This window comes from Austrofundulus limnaeus, unplaced genomic scaffold (assembly GCF_001266775.1).
Source record: "Austrofundulus limnaeus strain Quisiro unplaced genomic scaffold, Austrofundulus_limnaeus-1.0 Scaffold124, whole genome shotgun sequence".
Lineage (NCBI taxonomy): Eukaryota > Metazoa > Chordata > Actinopteri > Cyprinodontiformes > Rivulidae > Austrofundulus > Austrofundulus limnaeus.
Genome location: NW_013952526.1, coordinates 831058 through 847893, shown reverse-complemented (window position 1 = coordinate 847893; position 16836 = coordinate 831058). Strand labels below are relative to the sequence as shown.

Sequence of the window (16836 nt, the reverse complement as noted above, 5' to 3'; positions counted from 1 at the left end):
GTGAAAAACTGACTTTGAAAAATAAATCTGTTCTTTTTTTTCTTTTAAAAGGCTAAATAAAACAAAAATATTGTCCGTAATTTTTGACTGTTTACAAACGGCACCCGATACATTGCATTCACCAAATGAAAAAAAAAAAAAATAGGACTCCTGATCTCATAATTATGAGATCTGTATCATTATGAGATTCTGATGTCATAATTATGAGATAAGTCATAATTATGAGATAAGTCATAATTATGACTTATCTCGTAATTATAAGATCAGGAGTCAAATATTTTTTATTAGGTGAATGGAATGCCCTTCCCTAGAAAGCTCTCATCAAAGCAACAATGCAAAATGCAAGGCCATGTCTTTGACAGTGTGCATCTTCTACACACAGGCAATTCAAAGAGTTTTATGCAGTCACTTAAAAAGTATAGAACATAATAGTAAATCTCATTTTGTAAAGCACAGAGCAAAACCACACACACACACACACACACGCACACACACACGCACGCACGCACACACACACACACACACACACACTGCTATTGATAGCCCAGTGGGGACCCTTGATTTCGGCATGACTTTTTATTTATTTATTTATTTATTTATTTATTTATTTATTTATCTATTGCATATTTCTTGTTTATTTGTAGTTTTCTGGTGTTTCAGTGAGTCAGTCTTGGTTCTTCCTTAAACGTTTCTCCAAGACTTTCAAGGTGTTTGTCTTCATGGGTCAGTATTAACAGCTGTAAACTGATGAAGATGTAGCCTATATGTTTTTTTTTAGTTTTATCTCCTGCAGCAGACATGGTGTCTTTCTGAAGCCAGAGATACAGTGGAACAGTTGTAGGGCAGGTCTATCTGCTGAGACATGATTGGCCAAACAGCATGTCTTCAGTGGGCTGCTCAGAACCAAAGGTCCAACCACTCTGCTCAAACTGTAGCTTTGACGTAGCTGCTGGACACCTTCAAGGCGAGCGCCAGTCGGCTGTGTGTTTCTGCAGAAATATGGGCTCCAGCAGCTCTGACATGAAAACTGTCCCAAACTCCCAGGAGCTCATGGAGGAAACCGGCTGTGAGTTCAAATTATTTTGACTTGTGCTTTTCTGAAAATAATCTGAAGGAAACAAGGAAAAGTATAAGAGCAATGTGCTGAATGGTTTAAAGCTGCATGGGTTTTATTTAAATCAAACCATTTCAATGCAGAATTAAAAAAAATCTTGTAATAATAAAATTGACATCTTTTTGTTTCACTAAACTGAGTGTTTGTGATCCTCGTGAATGCTGTTCACCAACTAGTTGCAGCACAGTTAGACACAGCCTTTATGTGTGTGTAAACCTACACACATCTGTGTTTCAGTCTCTGCCGCCCACCTGTTCCGACTCTATGAGAGGTTTGAGTTTCTGGACAAAGACAACAAAGGACACCTCAGGTTAGTCAGCAATACAGTTACGTTTAGAACACCTGGATTGCCACCAGGCCCTCCGATCACCATCAGCAGGCTAAACGGATGAAGCGTACTTGCCCAAGGACACAACAACTGAGACGGCTGGAATGGGGGGATCAAACCAGCAACCCTCCGATTACAGMACAACTCCTCTAACCACTCCACCACAGGAATCAGGAAGATCTTAATGAGCTTCTAACATAAATTTTTAAAAGGAAAAACATGGCTGGTGGGATCCAAGACAGAGGAGGTCCATCACAAGCTGCAGACAACTCTTATATCATCCATTAAACTGACCTAAACCTGTTCTCAAAATCTCAAAAACCTCTTCATCATACAGTCTGGAATTGCAATATGTTTGTTCACAGTTTTAAACCTGTGAACATCTTGCTGTGAGGCAACAATACAAACCATTTATTTAAAGATGCATTTTACAGGGACGCTTTTTTTGTGTGTGCATATTTGGACTAATTTTCTGTTTTTCTGCTTGTGTCTCAGGCCCGAGGATTTTGAAGCAGTTCAGGAGTTGTCCACGAACCCCATCAGAGACAGAATCATTGGGTCCTTTTTCCCTCCAGGGTACAACATGAGTCAGTGCAGGACAACACTTYAGTTTAATGCAGTTAAAACATGAACATTTCCATGACAGGACCTTCTTTAAAATTATTACAAACAGTTATAGAGCGTTGTACGGCCAGGCCCCCCACTTGTACAGCAGATCTACATCACTCATATGTGTCTACACATACGACCAGCTAAAGGCCTGCGGATGGAGCATCATCACCTCAGTCTCTAAGAGCTGTGGATTCAGTGGGGATTTTTAAAAAAGAAGCTAGCTTTGTAGCTACTTGACTAAAAGTGCTCAACAATTACAGTTTCTTACTTCTAAGCACAAATGCAAGAGTTGTCAGTTGTTTTGACACTCAGTCAAGTTCCTGGTTAGATTGCCCGATGAAGGCCTTATACTGAAATGTTGCTGCATTAAATGTTCAATGCCAGTTTTGTTTTGCTATTTGAGAGAACTATAAGATTATATTGAGTTGTGATACATTGAAAGTAATTTGAAAGGGAAGCAGGGGGGGAATAAATGAAACTTTCCTTTTCTTCTGCAGACAGGAAACTGCGGACTTCCCCACTTTCGTCCGGATTCTGGCTCACTTCCGTCCCACTGAGAAAAGCCGAACTAGAGGAGATCAGCCGGAACCGGCTAACAGCAGCACCGGGAAACTCAAATGTGAGTCTACAGTTTTCATGTTTGTCTGATTCAGGGCAGTTCTTTTTAAGAAGATTTTATTTCTTTTAGAAATAAAATAGATTTAGAAACTGTCCGTCTTCAGTTGCCTTCCAGCTGTACGATCAGGACAGAGATGGGAAGATTTCCAAAGATGAGCTTCTTCAGGTTGGTAAACTTGATTTCATTATTATTATTTTCATTGATGCCGATTTTTATGTTAAGAGTTTTAAATGAACACAAAAATACAGCAAACCAGCACTGATAAAATCTTTCCTGCAAAACAGCTCACTGCTATTCTTTCTCTTTATGAATGGTAACTGGCTTCAAATAAAAAGAAGAAAAAAAAGAGAAAATACAAACTCACACAAAATTACATATTATCAGCTTTAGTGTCCTGACTTTTAACTGTTTGTACTCCATTTGAGACAAACACTAAAGTCAGCAGGGGTGATGATGACAAAAATAAGTTAAGGATCTCATCAAAATCTGTGTGAACTAGAGTTCTGTCACCATTCAACCAGTACAGTGGAACCATAAAGTCCCACAGTATCTGCCACCTGAGCATAACAAGCTGTTACTAGTACTGCTCCCCTCCTGTGTGTTATATATAAGTTTGCTTCACTAGATCAGTTTGTTTCATCATACATATGAAATTACAACTAAGACTCTGATTTTATCCTCAAATGTAATCAAGCATGAAAGGTCTAACATCCTTAAAACATTTTGAATACAACAAAAACAGAAAATCAAATATAGCAGAGGAATGTTTTGCAAAAAAAAAGAAAGAAAAAAAAAGCTGGTTCTGTGTGTGAAGGTGCTGCGAGCGATGCTGGAGATGCAGGTGACCGAGGAGCAGCTGCAGAGCATGGCAGAGCGAGCCATCCAGGAGGCCGACTTGGACAAAGACAARGCTATTTCCTTTGAGGAGTTCAGAAAGGTGAGATGTACTGTACAACGACCACTGAAATCCTTTCTTTTAATTTGTTTTATAAAACTTTTTTTTGTTTTGTTTTGTCACATCACATGGACTCATATAGTTTTATACTCCCAGTTTGTCTAGTTATCCTGTAAAAACAACCATTTTAAYATGAGTTGAGCAAGATATCCAACATCAGACACACACGTTAAACAGAAGAAACGTACATTTACCCCTCAGACAGGACAGTTTGGTTAAAAAAACTGAATTTTTGTTCTTTTCTTTTCAGACACTGGAGAAAGTGGACACTGACCAAAAGATGAGCAGTCGCTTCATGAAATGAAGACACAAACTGACAAAGACTTTTTCACATTCAGCAAAAACCAGACAAGTCGTGTGTCCTCTTGTGTCCTTTCACACAGGATGTGAAAGGACACAAGAGGAAGAAATCAAGATGTTCCTGGTTTGAGTCCGATCTGCTGCTGCCTCAGTCAGATGAGAGACATTTAAAGACTGTAAAAATGAAAGAAAAACAACTCAGATGTCTCTCCTTGATGAATAATCTGTGCTCAAAGACAATTTAACATGATTTAAATAACAAGAACGCCAAAAATAATTCTGCAGGAAGCTCATTCTGCACATTGTAAAATGTGTCAGTGTCAGACACGTTGATAAAAAAAAAAAAATTGACTTTTTGTTGACAATAACTTGTAGATTTTGTCTATTATAAATGGAAAATAGTCTAGAAGTTAATGGTGAAAGTGTCTCTTTTCTTAAACTTGAACTTTCTTGATCATATTCTGAGTTTTTACACAGAAGGAAAGCCCTGTTTTCCATTGTCTCACCATGACTGAATCATCTGCATAACCTGACATTAAACGTTCAGGGCTTTGACACACCAGGAAAGAGTGAAGAGCTCTGTGTTTGACAAATAACAATCAAAGTAAAACTTTTTTAAACACACTTGACTGAATAATTTACACCTATTGTCAGATGAGAGCAGATACTTCACCGTGTATTATATAAAGTTCATATTTCAACATTATTTTACACAATCATCACAGTCTTACAGTGTAAAAACTTAAGATGTGACACATCAGTGTTTAAAACAACTTTTTATTGTTGAATCCCATAGAAATAAAACATGAATACTGCTTAATTTATAAAAATCATTACCATACAAACAATAAATATTTAAGGAGGAGATACTATTTCTGATGTGTGATTTTTTTTAAATAGAAAATTTTAAGGAAAAGAAATCAGCAAGCAGCGATCAGATTTCTGGCTTTGCTTAAAAGCAAACAAATCCAGTTCAGATGTCAGCCAATACCTAATATAGGCAACATATATTWATCTTTCTTACAGATATCAGTTGTTAAAAACTGGTTGTTGTCATTTTCTGGGATGAAGGATCTCTGAACGATACGTTTTGTTCAGCTCGAGACTTGCAGGACAAAGCCACAGACCACAGAAACAAGAATAAACCTGAGAAAAGAAAACACAAACTGAATCTTTGCAGTAGGTCATCTTTAGCTAATTCCCACCATGATGAAGTCACACAGACTGACCTTGCAGTGAGTTCAGTATTGTGAACAGGTAGATCCCAGGTAAGGTAGCGTACGTGGCGGTAGCTAATCCCCAGGGTATGCCCAGCACACAGCTCAGGCCCAGGACTGTGGCACAGTCCTTCCATAACCTGGGCCCTCTCTCTTTTTTCATCTTCTTCCAGTCGCTGCTGCTTTCATAGCCTCCTGTATCACCTCTTAACCCCCAGAGCTTAAACACCACCAGCCCCAGCATGCAGCTGTTATACAGCACCACGAGACAGAGGAAGCCTAGTGTCATGTAGAGGACCAATTCTCTCTGTGAGAAATCGCTCCTCAACCAGCATCTGCCCAGAATCGAGGAAACAAAGCACAGAAACAATAATCAAGTTAACTGTGTTTTGATTTTTGGAAACTTTATTGTTTAGAGTCAGAAAACCAATCCATCAATTTGAATCTAGGATTTTCAAAACGGCTGCCATAAAAAAGTCAAACAATACATCAATATCTTGGCTTTTGCATAAACCAGAGCTTTAACTTTGAGCCAAGGAATCCAGTGGTGTTTGTTCAGGCCCTGTCACACTTTAACGTTTAGGCAACTTGTGAAAATTTTAAAGACGCTAAAGATGGTAATTTTTAAAAATCAACTGAAAGCCTTTTTTAGGCGTGTGCATACTGCAATGTTAACAAATTGTTCAAATATATAAGTTTTATTAGTAATTTAGACATAAAAAATCATATGTTGTTTAAAACAGTGTGACAGGGCCTTCAGTGATGTTTCAACATCTTTGATAATGATTTTAAAAATTCAGTGATTTAATGGGGGAAGTTTAAACATAACAAAAGCACCAACCAAAAGTAGTAAATACGATGATTCATGTTTTAGGTCTTACTACTATCATGCATATTCAAATTTCCTTTATTATATCTCACACCAGGGAAGGCAAAGACACAGCAGTACTGTTTTTGCTCGACTTATTTTCAGCAAACACAAAAAAAAGGATAGTACAGCCCTACAGTTGTTGCACTAAAATTTGGTGTGGCAACGGCTGAAATTAAACTCAACTTTATTTTCCGAGTACCTACTGATCATGTTTGAGATGAGATCTGTTTTTAAATATTTGGCATTAACTACTGGAATCAACTGTTGGTTAACAAAATTCCTCATGAGCCACTGGATGAATTCCAAGAACTATTAACTTTTGGAGTCAAACCAAGTCAAGATGGCTGTCGTGTAGGTGGTCGTATAACAGTTGTGAAATATTTTGCACCAGGCAGTGAATGCATTCAGAAATACTCCGTCCACATTGAAGTCTTTTCTTGTAAAGTATGCCTCACCTGCCTTTACTGACCTCACACCACTTGCGTCAACATATCTTATCTTCTGCTGTGCAAACATCTGAAACCTCAAACTAACCACTGATGTCTACTTGACAGGAAAAAAAACATACTCTGCACAATGCAAGTAATTTGACAACAAGGTTGCTATTGCACAGGCAACTACCAAAAAAAAKCATATTTTATTGCCCAAGAGGGTTGTGAATCAGGTTTGCCGACAWCTGACTCTTCAGCACAATTCACAAAGTCCCATACAAGTCTGCTTCCAYTTGCAAGGTAGCCCTGGTTGATGGGAGGATTAATGTGCAGAATGAGGATTATTGTGCAGAAGACGAGAAAGAAATCAGCTATTGTAGTGACAACTGAAGATCCCAGTAAATGTTTCAATGACAGACTGATGCCTCTCCCACAGGATTATAATGAAGATGTTGAACAGATACAGGAATGATTCTTTGAAGAGTTCTACTGGGATAAGAGATAGCACGGAAGAACCCTGGACATTAATCAAACTTCAGACATCCTAATTATTAAACACGAGGAGAACATGCAAACTCTGTACAGAACAAACCCATGTCTGAACCAAGAATCAAACCCAGGACTTTCTTGCCATGAGGCATCAGTGCTAACTACTGATCCATTGTGTTGTTCCTGATGAGTAGGTCRGAACAAATGAGCAAAAACTCTGGATCATCATTCAAACCCCCCCACAAAGGTTTTCAAAACATTTTGGACACTTTCTTGTGAATTCTGTTAGCCAACTTATCACTAATAGTTGGCTCTCCACAAGACATCTATATCAAGATCGTATCTCAAGTGCAGTGGCATTTATTCTGAAAGCTTATGGCTGACAGTGACATGCTACTTTCTACGCTTAGATCTTTAACACAACATATCCAAACCAGTGTGGGGACAGACAAGCAATGGACAGGACCCTCAATTAAACACCCCTGCAGAAAAGGCAGAATCAATGTAAAACTGACATTTCTTTTGCCAGATGTCCTTGTAGATCAAACAAGTAGACAATATTTTGCGGTGTCATATCTAGATTATTTATATTTATATAAATTGAATTAATTTTTAGCCCTGGAAATTACGGTTAAAAATCAAAGCTCTGTGTTATTGAGATGCCAAGACATTGATGAAAACTTTTTTTGAGGCAACTGTTATGTGGAAAAGCAAGATGGTGGCCGTTTAGGTCTCAGATTATAAAAAAAAAAAAAAAATTGGCTTTTCTGATTATGTATACAATGAGGTTTTTAAAGATGTATAGTTTTTCACTCTCCCCGAAAACCTGGTAAAATGTCATAGTGAACCTACAAGGGTCATCTTGAAATTTCATGAAATTTTAGGAGCACATGTAAAATGATGATGGTTTCTTACATTTCTGATGTTGACGTCTGGTTTTTGGAATTCTTCAGTTCCAGAATATATTTCCCATAGGCACCTGAAACCCCACAAATCATGGCAACCAGCGTAGGAAGACCTGTTGAAAAATAAAAACAGCTCAACCATTGCGCCACAAAAAATTTTCAAACTAGAAAGCCCTTGACAAATAATTGCAAATCTTAAAAACAATTTGTTATGTTAAACTTCTGTTGGCCAGCGTGGAATAAACAAAATTTCCTCAACGACAAATGTTTATATGAATGTCATTTTTGACTTCGTTTGACAGAAATACAATTCCATAAACAGTAGAACTCACCCCATCCCACAATGCTGAGCTTGAGCACGTATCTTCGCACATAAATGTTAAAGACTCGGACGAGGAGAAGGTATAGATGGAATCCTTCCAGAGCTACCCAGGTGAAGGTGGCCACTAGAGACCAGTGTAAAAACAGACCCAGGCCACGACAAACCCAGGTGTTCCCATTCCCGCTTGGCAGCAGAACCCAAAAACTGCAGGCCAGGAAACCCAGGTGGAGACAGAACACGGCCACCGTYAGCTGCATGTGCATGCTGATGGCCTTCTCAGGACGTCGCCGACTGTTGAAGAAATGACAGCATGTTGTTATAATTTTCAATAATACCACTGAAAAGACTGATGGCTCATAACATACACAAGTTGTTGTCTTGTATCTAGCACAATAATAATTTGTTCTCCTAATGAATACAGGCAGGAGTTTAAATAAGTTATGATAGAAATTAGTCTGCACAGTTATGTTTAAATCTCACATAAATTATTTATCAAAGTTGTAATCATGGTTACTTGTGTTAATATGTACATTATGAATCACTTTTTTGTTATGTACTGAGGAAGCTTCTCCTGATGCAACACCAGCCCATATCAACACTTCAAGCACTGYATTGTGTCAAGTTGAATGTATTAAGGGATATAGACAAATGAACACATTTGTTGGGTTTATTTTAACTTAATTCATCCCATAAAATTTCCCTTTCTTTTTCACTGTGGACACTTTTTAGGTTCTTACCTATAGATATACTGCATTTTATTTTGACTGAATCTCCAATAAAGCTCCTTTTATTCAAAACGCATTCTGGAGTTATTGTGAGAAAGCAATCTGCACTGAAAAGCAGCCCATTAAGAAAGGTCACCCTCAATGCACAGGCCTTTGAATGAAATTCAGTTTTACTTAGGAACAGTATCCTTTACCAAAACATTCAGATTTAATAATTAGGTTTAAAGCAAATGTGAAAGACATGCATTTGTATCAGTTACTGGCCCCCACAAATACGAGTGCACAAATACACGTTTAACAGTCTGACTGCATAATAGACATCTAAGTGACTCTCGCTTGAGTGAAAGTAAAACACTTTTGTTTTTCCAAATGGCAAAGATTTGACCATGAAGTCTCCTAGAATACAACAGTTGTTCACTGTTTAATGTCAACATAGGAATCACACTACAAAAACATGTACAATAAGTTCCCTTCAGGCCCCGGCCTCCATTGAAAAAGAGATCTGCAATATCAATGGGATTTTCCTGGTAAAAAAAAACCCCACTCAGTTCATGTAAAATCTGTTCAAAACTGATGAACACACCTGTATGAACATGTAGGAGTTTTTATGTGTGTCCTTTCCGGCGTTACAGTTCTCTTGAATCATGTACGCACCGATGTTTTACAGGAAACCATCAAACTGTAGATTATGACTTGACCTTGACCTCAAACTGATCGAAATGTAAAACAAACATGTGTGTGGTGTACGTGTTCACTTCACTTCTGGGATCCTCCAACAAGCACACATATTTGATTAGATATGAGARATTTCTACAAAACTAACATGGTTTTAATCAAAGACCGTTTATCCAACAGTGTTTGACGAGAATTTTCAGCAAAACACATTTTTCTGATCATGTCACTCTAAGTTAGAACTGCTGTGTTTATTAGTAGTATTTCACGACTTAGAATTAGTTTTGATATAATGATTAAAACAGTGTTTCTTTAAATCCCTATGAAAACATTGAGTTGGGCTTAGAAACACAACACAACATAGCTAAAGCCCTGGTACACTATAATGTCAACTGTGGGAAAAAGCAAAAATAGAACAGAGCAAACTACCTTAAATGGTTATTAGGCCAGTGTTGGGTTGTCATGTGGTCTGATTGCAGCCAGAGTCACATTTTAATGATCACAACTTTARGAGGAAATGTGTTAAAACTTTTAGAAAGACTACCGTGAATGTGCAACAATGTTTGTCAAGTTTAAAGAATGCAGGTCTAAAGAAAACACACCCTTTACATCAACAGATTCCTTATCCGGACCAGAAAACCAAATATATTATCTCCCTTCAGATCAGCGTGTATTTTGACTTCTATATATATTTCACTTACTCTATAACAATTTGTTTAAAGATAAAAAAGAAGCAACTTACTGCAGACCAACATAGATGAACAAACTGATAAAGGAAAACAGTGCTGAGAGTCCAGATCCGACATAGGTAATGTAACTCAGCCTCTCCTCYTTACTTTCATCCACCTTTAGGTTTGGGTTCTGGAACAAAACAAAACAGTTTGGGTTAGCTAAAATGCATTTTATATTCAAGGCTTTGARGGAAGCCTCTTCGTGAAACGTTAACCTGTTACTGGTGTAACTGTCTCTTCAGTGAGTTCTGATATGTGACCAAAAATGGGCCTTCAAGCAGCAAAAAAAAACATGTGACTGGTTGAAACTTTCTGTTACTAAACAACATTTTAAGCCTGAGAAAACCAGGAAGGAAAAGAGGAACATGTGACTATTGTAATGTGAAAGAAGGAGTTTTGATTTGTCATAGTTTCTACATCAGTAATTCCTTCATATTCTTACATTTTATACAACTTGGATAAGTTGTAAAAAGTAAAGCCAACATTTAGATCCTGACWATTTAAATAAGAAATGTTGAAACCACTGCAGTACCTGCCTTGAATTCATCAAGTTATGACTTCTAACTGAGTGGTTCCAGTTGGTGAAGGACTTTTAGTTTTTATAAGATTTTTGGAAATAAGTGATAGAAAGAGAATAATTACCACAAGCACAGCAAAGAAGCTGAGATGATTGCAGCTACAAATAACCTCCTGTCCATTATTATTTGTTTGACAACCACTTGTGCTCCAGCCTAAAACACACACAGTGTATCAATCAAGYTTTACCACCATATTTAGGAGTATTAAAGTTGTTTGCATTTTCAATCTACCTGATTTATTTAGATACTCCTCCCAAAACACACACGTTGTGTTCATGGCCTGAAACAAAGGGATCAGAAAGAGGGAAACATGTTAGAACACTTTCTAAAAGTTAAACATCAAAGTTCAGAGTTTCATGTTCTTATTTATTGAATTTTAAATTTTTATTTACTTATTTCTTTTGGTTGTAGTTTTACCGTTTTACTGTGCTTGAACCTTAACTCGATGAGTTGGGTGAGGTTTTTGACTGGTTTGGATCCTGCCTTCACAAACAGGACTTCCCTCCCTAAAACCTCTCCCTGCAGGGGGGCCTGGCGCTGAGGAATTGTAAATCTACCTTGCCGTGTCTGTGGCTTTAGAGTGACACAAAGTCATGAAGGATTTGTAACAACAGTGACATTTTTTTTTAAATCAAAATCAAGCTTTGTTTGATTTTCACAGGATGCATAAAACAAGGTGGTGCTTCCTTGCTGAACGTAAAATGTCTAAAAACAGTTGAACTGAAGTGATAGTCCACATATTTTGCTGTAGGTTTAGAGTGACAGACCTTAAAATATGTGCTGTTGATCACTGAGGCCACCAGCAGGACTTCCTCCTCCGATTCCTGATGTCTGCTTCTCCGAAGAGCCAAGGACGGGACTCGAACCGTGTATTTATGCTTCATAGTTATTTCAGCCTGAAAACCAAACGTAAACACTCAAAAAAACACAATTCTGAATCTCGAACAGAAACTGAAAACAATAACTTCAAACATAAATAGAACACAGCTTAAAATGTGGTTTCCTGTCGGAAAACATGACTCTCTACATTTCTTTTATAATCATAAATAATTTATTTTCCCACCCTCACAAGTTCAATAGGTCATGTGGGTAAGCCCAAGATGAGCTGATTAGGTTCAGGTTTCAAACTGTCCCATGTTTTGACACAGTTTGCGTCCGTCAACATGCGAGCAACAATAATTTAACAAAGAGCACAAAAGAAAGAACAAATGCATTTTTTTAAATTTTATATAAAGATTTATTTTACCTGTTAAAGCTGCCTCAGCCTTACCTCCTGTGATGAATTCACACGTTCATGTTTGAAGTCAGAGGAAGGAGACCCGCGTGGCCGTCGGCAAGTTGCAATTCTGTCCTCATAACAACTACGACAAACATGATGTTTGACTCGTTTCAGCTGAACATATCTCAACACACTYAACAAGAGCAACATCCATGAGAACTACTGTCGTACACATTCGGTGTCTGCTGGAAAGCAAATTAAAGGTCTAGAACTCCCTGCAGGAYTGCATGTCACCCATCGCCTGTCATGCCAGTTTTGCATATTTCACTACTGTTTTTGTCTAAGATGAGGAWCATTAGCTGTGGGGGGCCATCTTATGTAAATTCAGTTGACAGAAGTTTAGCAGTTGTCGAGACAGGTAAAGCCAGTTGGCTTACTGAAAGTTATTTTTATGTTGTGCTAACAGTGCTGACAAAAGAACACACACACAAACACACTGGCATAGACATAACCACCACATTGCTTTTGACAGCAGGTGATAAATCATTTGACTTCAGGTACATTAATAATTTGAATTGTGTGCATATTTCCTTTGCTTATGAAGTTATTTGTAAACATCCTTTCTGGGTCACAGGTGGCCATTGCAGCAGTTATTGCTTGAGAGGRGGGTACAAGGGCATCACAGGGACACACAGGGAAAACCATTCTCATGTTCGTTCCTACCACAGGTTAATTCAGATAGGTCAACCTATTTTCTTTTTTTTTTTGTCTGTGGGAGGAAACCCACACATGCACAAAGAGAACATTCAAACTTTACACAGAAAGGTTACCGGCTGGGAATCGATCCTACAACCTTCTCACTGCCCTGTTTTTAAACACTGGTATGAAAAGACGAATGAAATCAACACTTTTTATTTTTTTGATTGTTGACAGTATGTAACTATGGAAGCCCATTTCCGCCACCCTGATAAAAAAATAAAACTTGTATCTCATAATTATGACTTAGCTATCTCATTATTATGAAATACTATCTCATAATTATAAGATACTATCTCATAATTATGAGATACTATTTCATAATTATGACTTAGCTATCTCATAATTATGAGATACTATCTCATAATTATGACTTGGCTATCTCATTATTATGACTTAGCTAAGTCATAATTATGAGATAGTATCTCATAATTATGAGATAGCTAAGTCATAATTATGAGATACAAGTTTTATTAATTTTTCATCAGGGTGGCGGAAATGGGCTTCCAAATGTAACTAATGACATGTAAGATAAAGACAGAAAAATACTGGACCACAAGTTAAGCCTTTCCGGAATGACATTTTAAAGGTTTAAAACAAACAAACAAACAAACAAACAAACAAACAAACAAACAAACAAAAAACAACAGGAACAGCGTCACATTAAAATACACGGTAAAAGTTACCTGGTCCAACGAGCCGGATCTGTTTTCTGACACTCATGGATAACCAATAAACAGGAAATTGCTAAAGCGACACAGAAAGTAAAGTGGTCAGAAGGAGCTCCGTTCTGCTGATGGATGAACACTGAAGTGACATTTCTGAATCTACAACATTCGTCCCTCTAAACAACACAACATACGAACAACATATAGAGTTTACTCACTTGTGGTCTGGGTCAAAGAAAAGCAGAGTGTGAGGAGAACAAAAGTAATCCACATCGTGCCTGTTTCTGTTCCAGTCACATGTAGAGCATGTTCTGTGTGGCTGAAACTCYCACACTGTGCCAAGATGTGAGTTCTACATCGGTTTTGTTCAGCAGATGAGCTGAGCAGATGATGACAATGAACAGGAAATGATTCACACCACCCATGACCCTAAAGTTTGGAAGATATTACTTGAAATTGTTACAACAAAGCTTGTTTTTTTAAGAAAAAATAATCACTGTGTTGACAGAGTTTGGTGAAAGGCCGTCACAGAGTGTGATTATTTGGAAACAATTTATGAAGCATTAATAAGCAGTTAAAACAGTTGTAAAACACCTCATACATTCAAGCAGGCTCACTATTTGGCAAAAATAAGTGCTTCTTTTTAATTAATTCATGTAAATATGTTTCTTTAGTGACTCACCTTACATATAGCTTTTTTACTAAGCTAACGCTTTGTAACTACAAACGTTCATACTGATTACAGGTAACTAACATATTTACGTATATGTTTGGTATTTYAAATCTAAATGATGAGTAATCCAGATAAACAATGAATCTGAAGAAAAATGTTGGCTCACTGTCAGACAACAAACAAGTCCATKTTCTTTTATAAAACACACCGTGACTAATGGCTTATTAAGTTTTCAGCTCAGTCAGCAAATGCATAGTTAAGCAATTATTTAAATAGGTACACAGTGAGATTATCCTGTAAAAACCTGTCTTGAGAAAAAAAATCTTTAGTGACTGTTTAGAGAAAACAGGAAGTTTTCACATGTTGTGGTTTTCCATTACACAAGAAAGGAGAAACAGCTCCGTCACAACGGTTAAGAACTACTGATGTTTGCACCTTGCAGAAGAAGTGAAACTCAGTGCAGCAAACTGTGTGTTCACTCACTGGCCGCTTGCATAAAAATGTAGATCCTGAGAGGCAGATGCACTGTGACTTGGCTTCTTTCTTCTTGTTGAGTTTTTATTGGTTCAGAAGATTAGAGATAGAAAGTCTATTTTATCCTTGGGATTAAAATTTGTGTGATTCCCGATTTCTGTTGAGCTTTTTCCCATTCCATCGTCATTTGAGTAAAATTATTAAAACGACTACATTATGATACATATTTTCTAAGAATCACTTTTGTTAGTGAAATAACATCAATCTGTTATTTAGATGGTTCAAGAGTTTTATTTGGTTATGGAATTTCAATATAAACATGAGAATAATCAAACCTAAAGTGTATCAGGAGTTAAAATAAACTGATTTAATATGAGAGTGTTTTATTAGAGAAGTGGTTGTTGAGCTCTCTTTAGGAGATCTAATCAGTTTTGATGCCTGAAATTGTCAGCTGAGTTGAAGACAGTTTGTCCTCCATTTGTCTCTTCCTCTGCTTGTTTGCTGAGAGGCAGATCCACAGGAAGATGAAGAAACCTTGGTGAACAGATACACAATGACATTAAAGTCATGAAAAGATTAGACAAAAGCCCTCAAACAGACATGCCCTGAACGTCACAGGCAGAGGTTCGAAAAATAAATAAATAAAAAAAAAAACACAACAGACACCTTGTAAGGAGTTGAGGATGCAGAAAAGGTACAGGATGACGTAGTTGACGTGTCCAGATCCCAGGAACACCAGGCCCCAGGTGGTCCCCATCAGGCAGGTGAGACCCAGCAGAGTCAGGCCACTCCTGCAGGACGAGCTGAACTTCTGCTGGGCACACTTTCTTTCAACTCTCAGTTTTAAGTTACTCTGTCTCATCTTACAGATGCTAGAGCCCACTGCCATCAATATTCCAGAGTTAAAGATGAAAATAAGGGTGAAATAGACAAGATTCATGGAGTAGAAGAAGGTGTCATCGATGATCCAGCAGCTGTAAAACAGAGTGTTAGATGAAGTTCTCAACATTGCAAAGAGACACAGGCATATCAGCTTTTTATATGACAGGCAAAAGGAAGGAAARAATTTTAGTAGATGTTTTATATGCAACAGGCAAATTTCACATTTATATTTACATATGAAAATTTTATAGGTAGAGGAATATTTTCATTCTTGTTAGGAGCTTAAACAGACTTCCTCACTGAGAAGCATTCTCAAACATTAAGAAAGTTTGAATAGAGTTCAAAATTGAAAGTCTATCTCTCCTGTCAAGTTATCAAAAAAAAATCTTGGACAACCTCTTTAAACAAACAAACAAACAAAAAAAAAAATGAACAAAGCATTGGCTTGTGACGTTTTTTTTTTTTGTGCTGCCAAAACTTGATGCATTGTGAGACCTTAAGTTTTTATACACTGATGAGCAACATAAAAGCAAATTGAAAGTTTGATCAAAAATAAGAACAGAAAAGCTAATTCCCTCAAAAACAGTTAGAAAGAGAGACATGGTCTAAATAAAAAAGACTATTTTTGTTTTAAAGCTGCATTAAAAGCAATGAATCACTAAGAAAATAAGTAAACTGTTTCCTGTTTTGCCTGTCACAATTAAAACTGGCATAAACAATGCCCGAGGTTTKAAAAAAAAGTGGTTATACTTTACTTACATTGCACTGGTTTGGTTAGTATCTGACATAGTCAGCCGAGTAACTCCATAAAACTGTTTGTAGTCCTTCARCGCCAAAAATGTTGCTACAATTATTCCAGGAATCCCTTGAAATCATACAAATCCACAAATAATTTCAACAATTTGGGGATTTCAGATATGGCCTGCACCAGACAGATTTCTTTTGTTTATTTAAGATATATTTCAAATGTTTTCAGTTGTTTTAGATTATAACAATTTGGTTGGCTTGCTCAGGTTCAGTGATCATATTTATAGAAAATAAGGAAGTCCAGATCAGTGAGCCATTAGCTTGTTTCTATAACCTTTTGCTGAACAGTTTTACAAACTATTATTCTGAAACCTTTACTTTTGTATTTGTCCATCACCATTATGACTATGAATAAGGACAACCAGTTTAAAACCAATGTCCTCAACATTAAGATGCAGGGTCTCAGGATGTTATGTCTGCCAACCAACCAACCAACCAACCAACCAACCAACCAACCAACCAACCAACCAACCAACCAACCAACCAAC

At 37.2% G+C, this 16836-nt stretch overlaps 3 protein-coding genes across 3 annotated transcripts in view; 1 reads left to right on the top strand and 2 right to left on the bottom strand.

Moving 5' to 3' along the window:
- Positions 1-799: 799 nt before the first annotated feature.
- Positions 800-4498, top strand: chp2 (calcineurin-like EF-hand protein 2). Its single transcript, XM_014015188.1, has 7 exons — positions 800-1066; positions 1352-1424; positions 1938-2018; positions 2552-2673; positions 2777-2838; positions 3488-3610; positions 3879-4498. The coding sequence occupies exons 1-7, from the start codon at positions 880-882 to the stop codon at positions 3930-3932; spliced, it is 702 nt and encodes a 233-aa protein (XP_013870642.1). The 5' UTR covers positions 800-879; the 3' UTR covers positions 3933-4498.
- On the bottom strand, positions 4493-13829 carry adgrg3 (adhesion G protein-coupled receptor G3). Its single transcript, XM_014015186.1, has 12 exons — positions 13731-13829; positions 13531-13591; positions 12140-12230; positions 11637-11765; positions 11287-11442; positions 11101-11149; positions 10934-11022; positions 10303-10421; positions 8174-8454; positions 7852-7954; positions 5158-5480; positions 4493-5074 (listed from the first exon to the last, which is right to left on the bottom strand). The coding sequence occupies exons 1-12, from the start codon at positions 13783-13785 to the stop codon at positions 4965-4967; spliced, it is 1566 nt and encodes a 521-aa protein (XP_013870640.1). The 5' UTR covers positions 13786-13829; the 3' UTR covers positions 4493-4964.
- A 1251-nt stretch (positions 13830-15080) lies between these two features.
- LOC106522234 (G-protein coupled receptor 64) overlaps positions 15081-16836 on the bottom strand; it is a 3747-nt gene continuing 1991 nt past the window's right edge. The window contains exons 4-6 of the mRNA XM_014015174.1: positions 16301-16406; positions 15326-15633; positions 15081-15193 (exon numbers count right to left, since the gene is read on the bottom strand). Coding sequence (XP_013870628.1) covers positions 15081-15193; positions 15326-15633; positions 16301-16406 — 527 coding nt within the window. The remainder of the gene's footprint in view (positions 15194-15325; positions 15634-16300; positions 16407-16836) is intronic.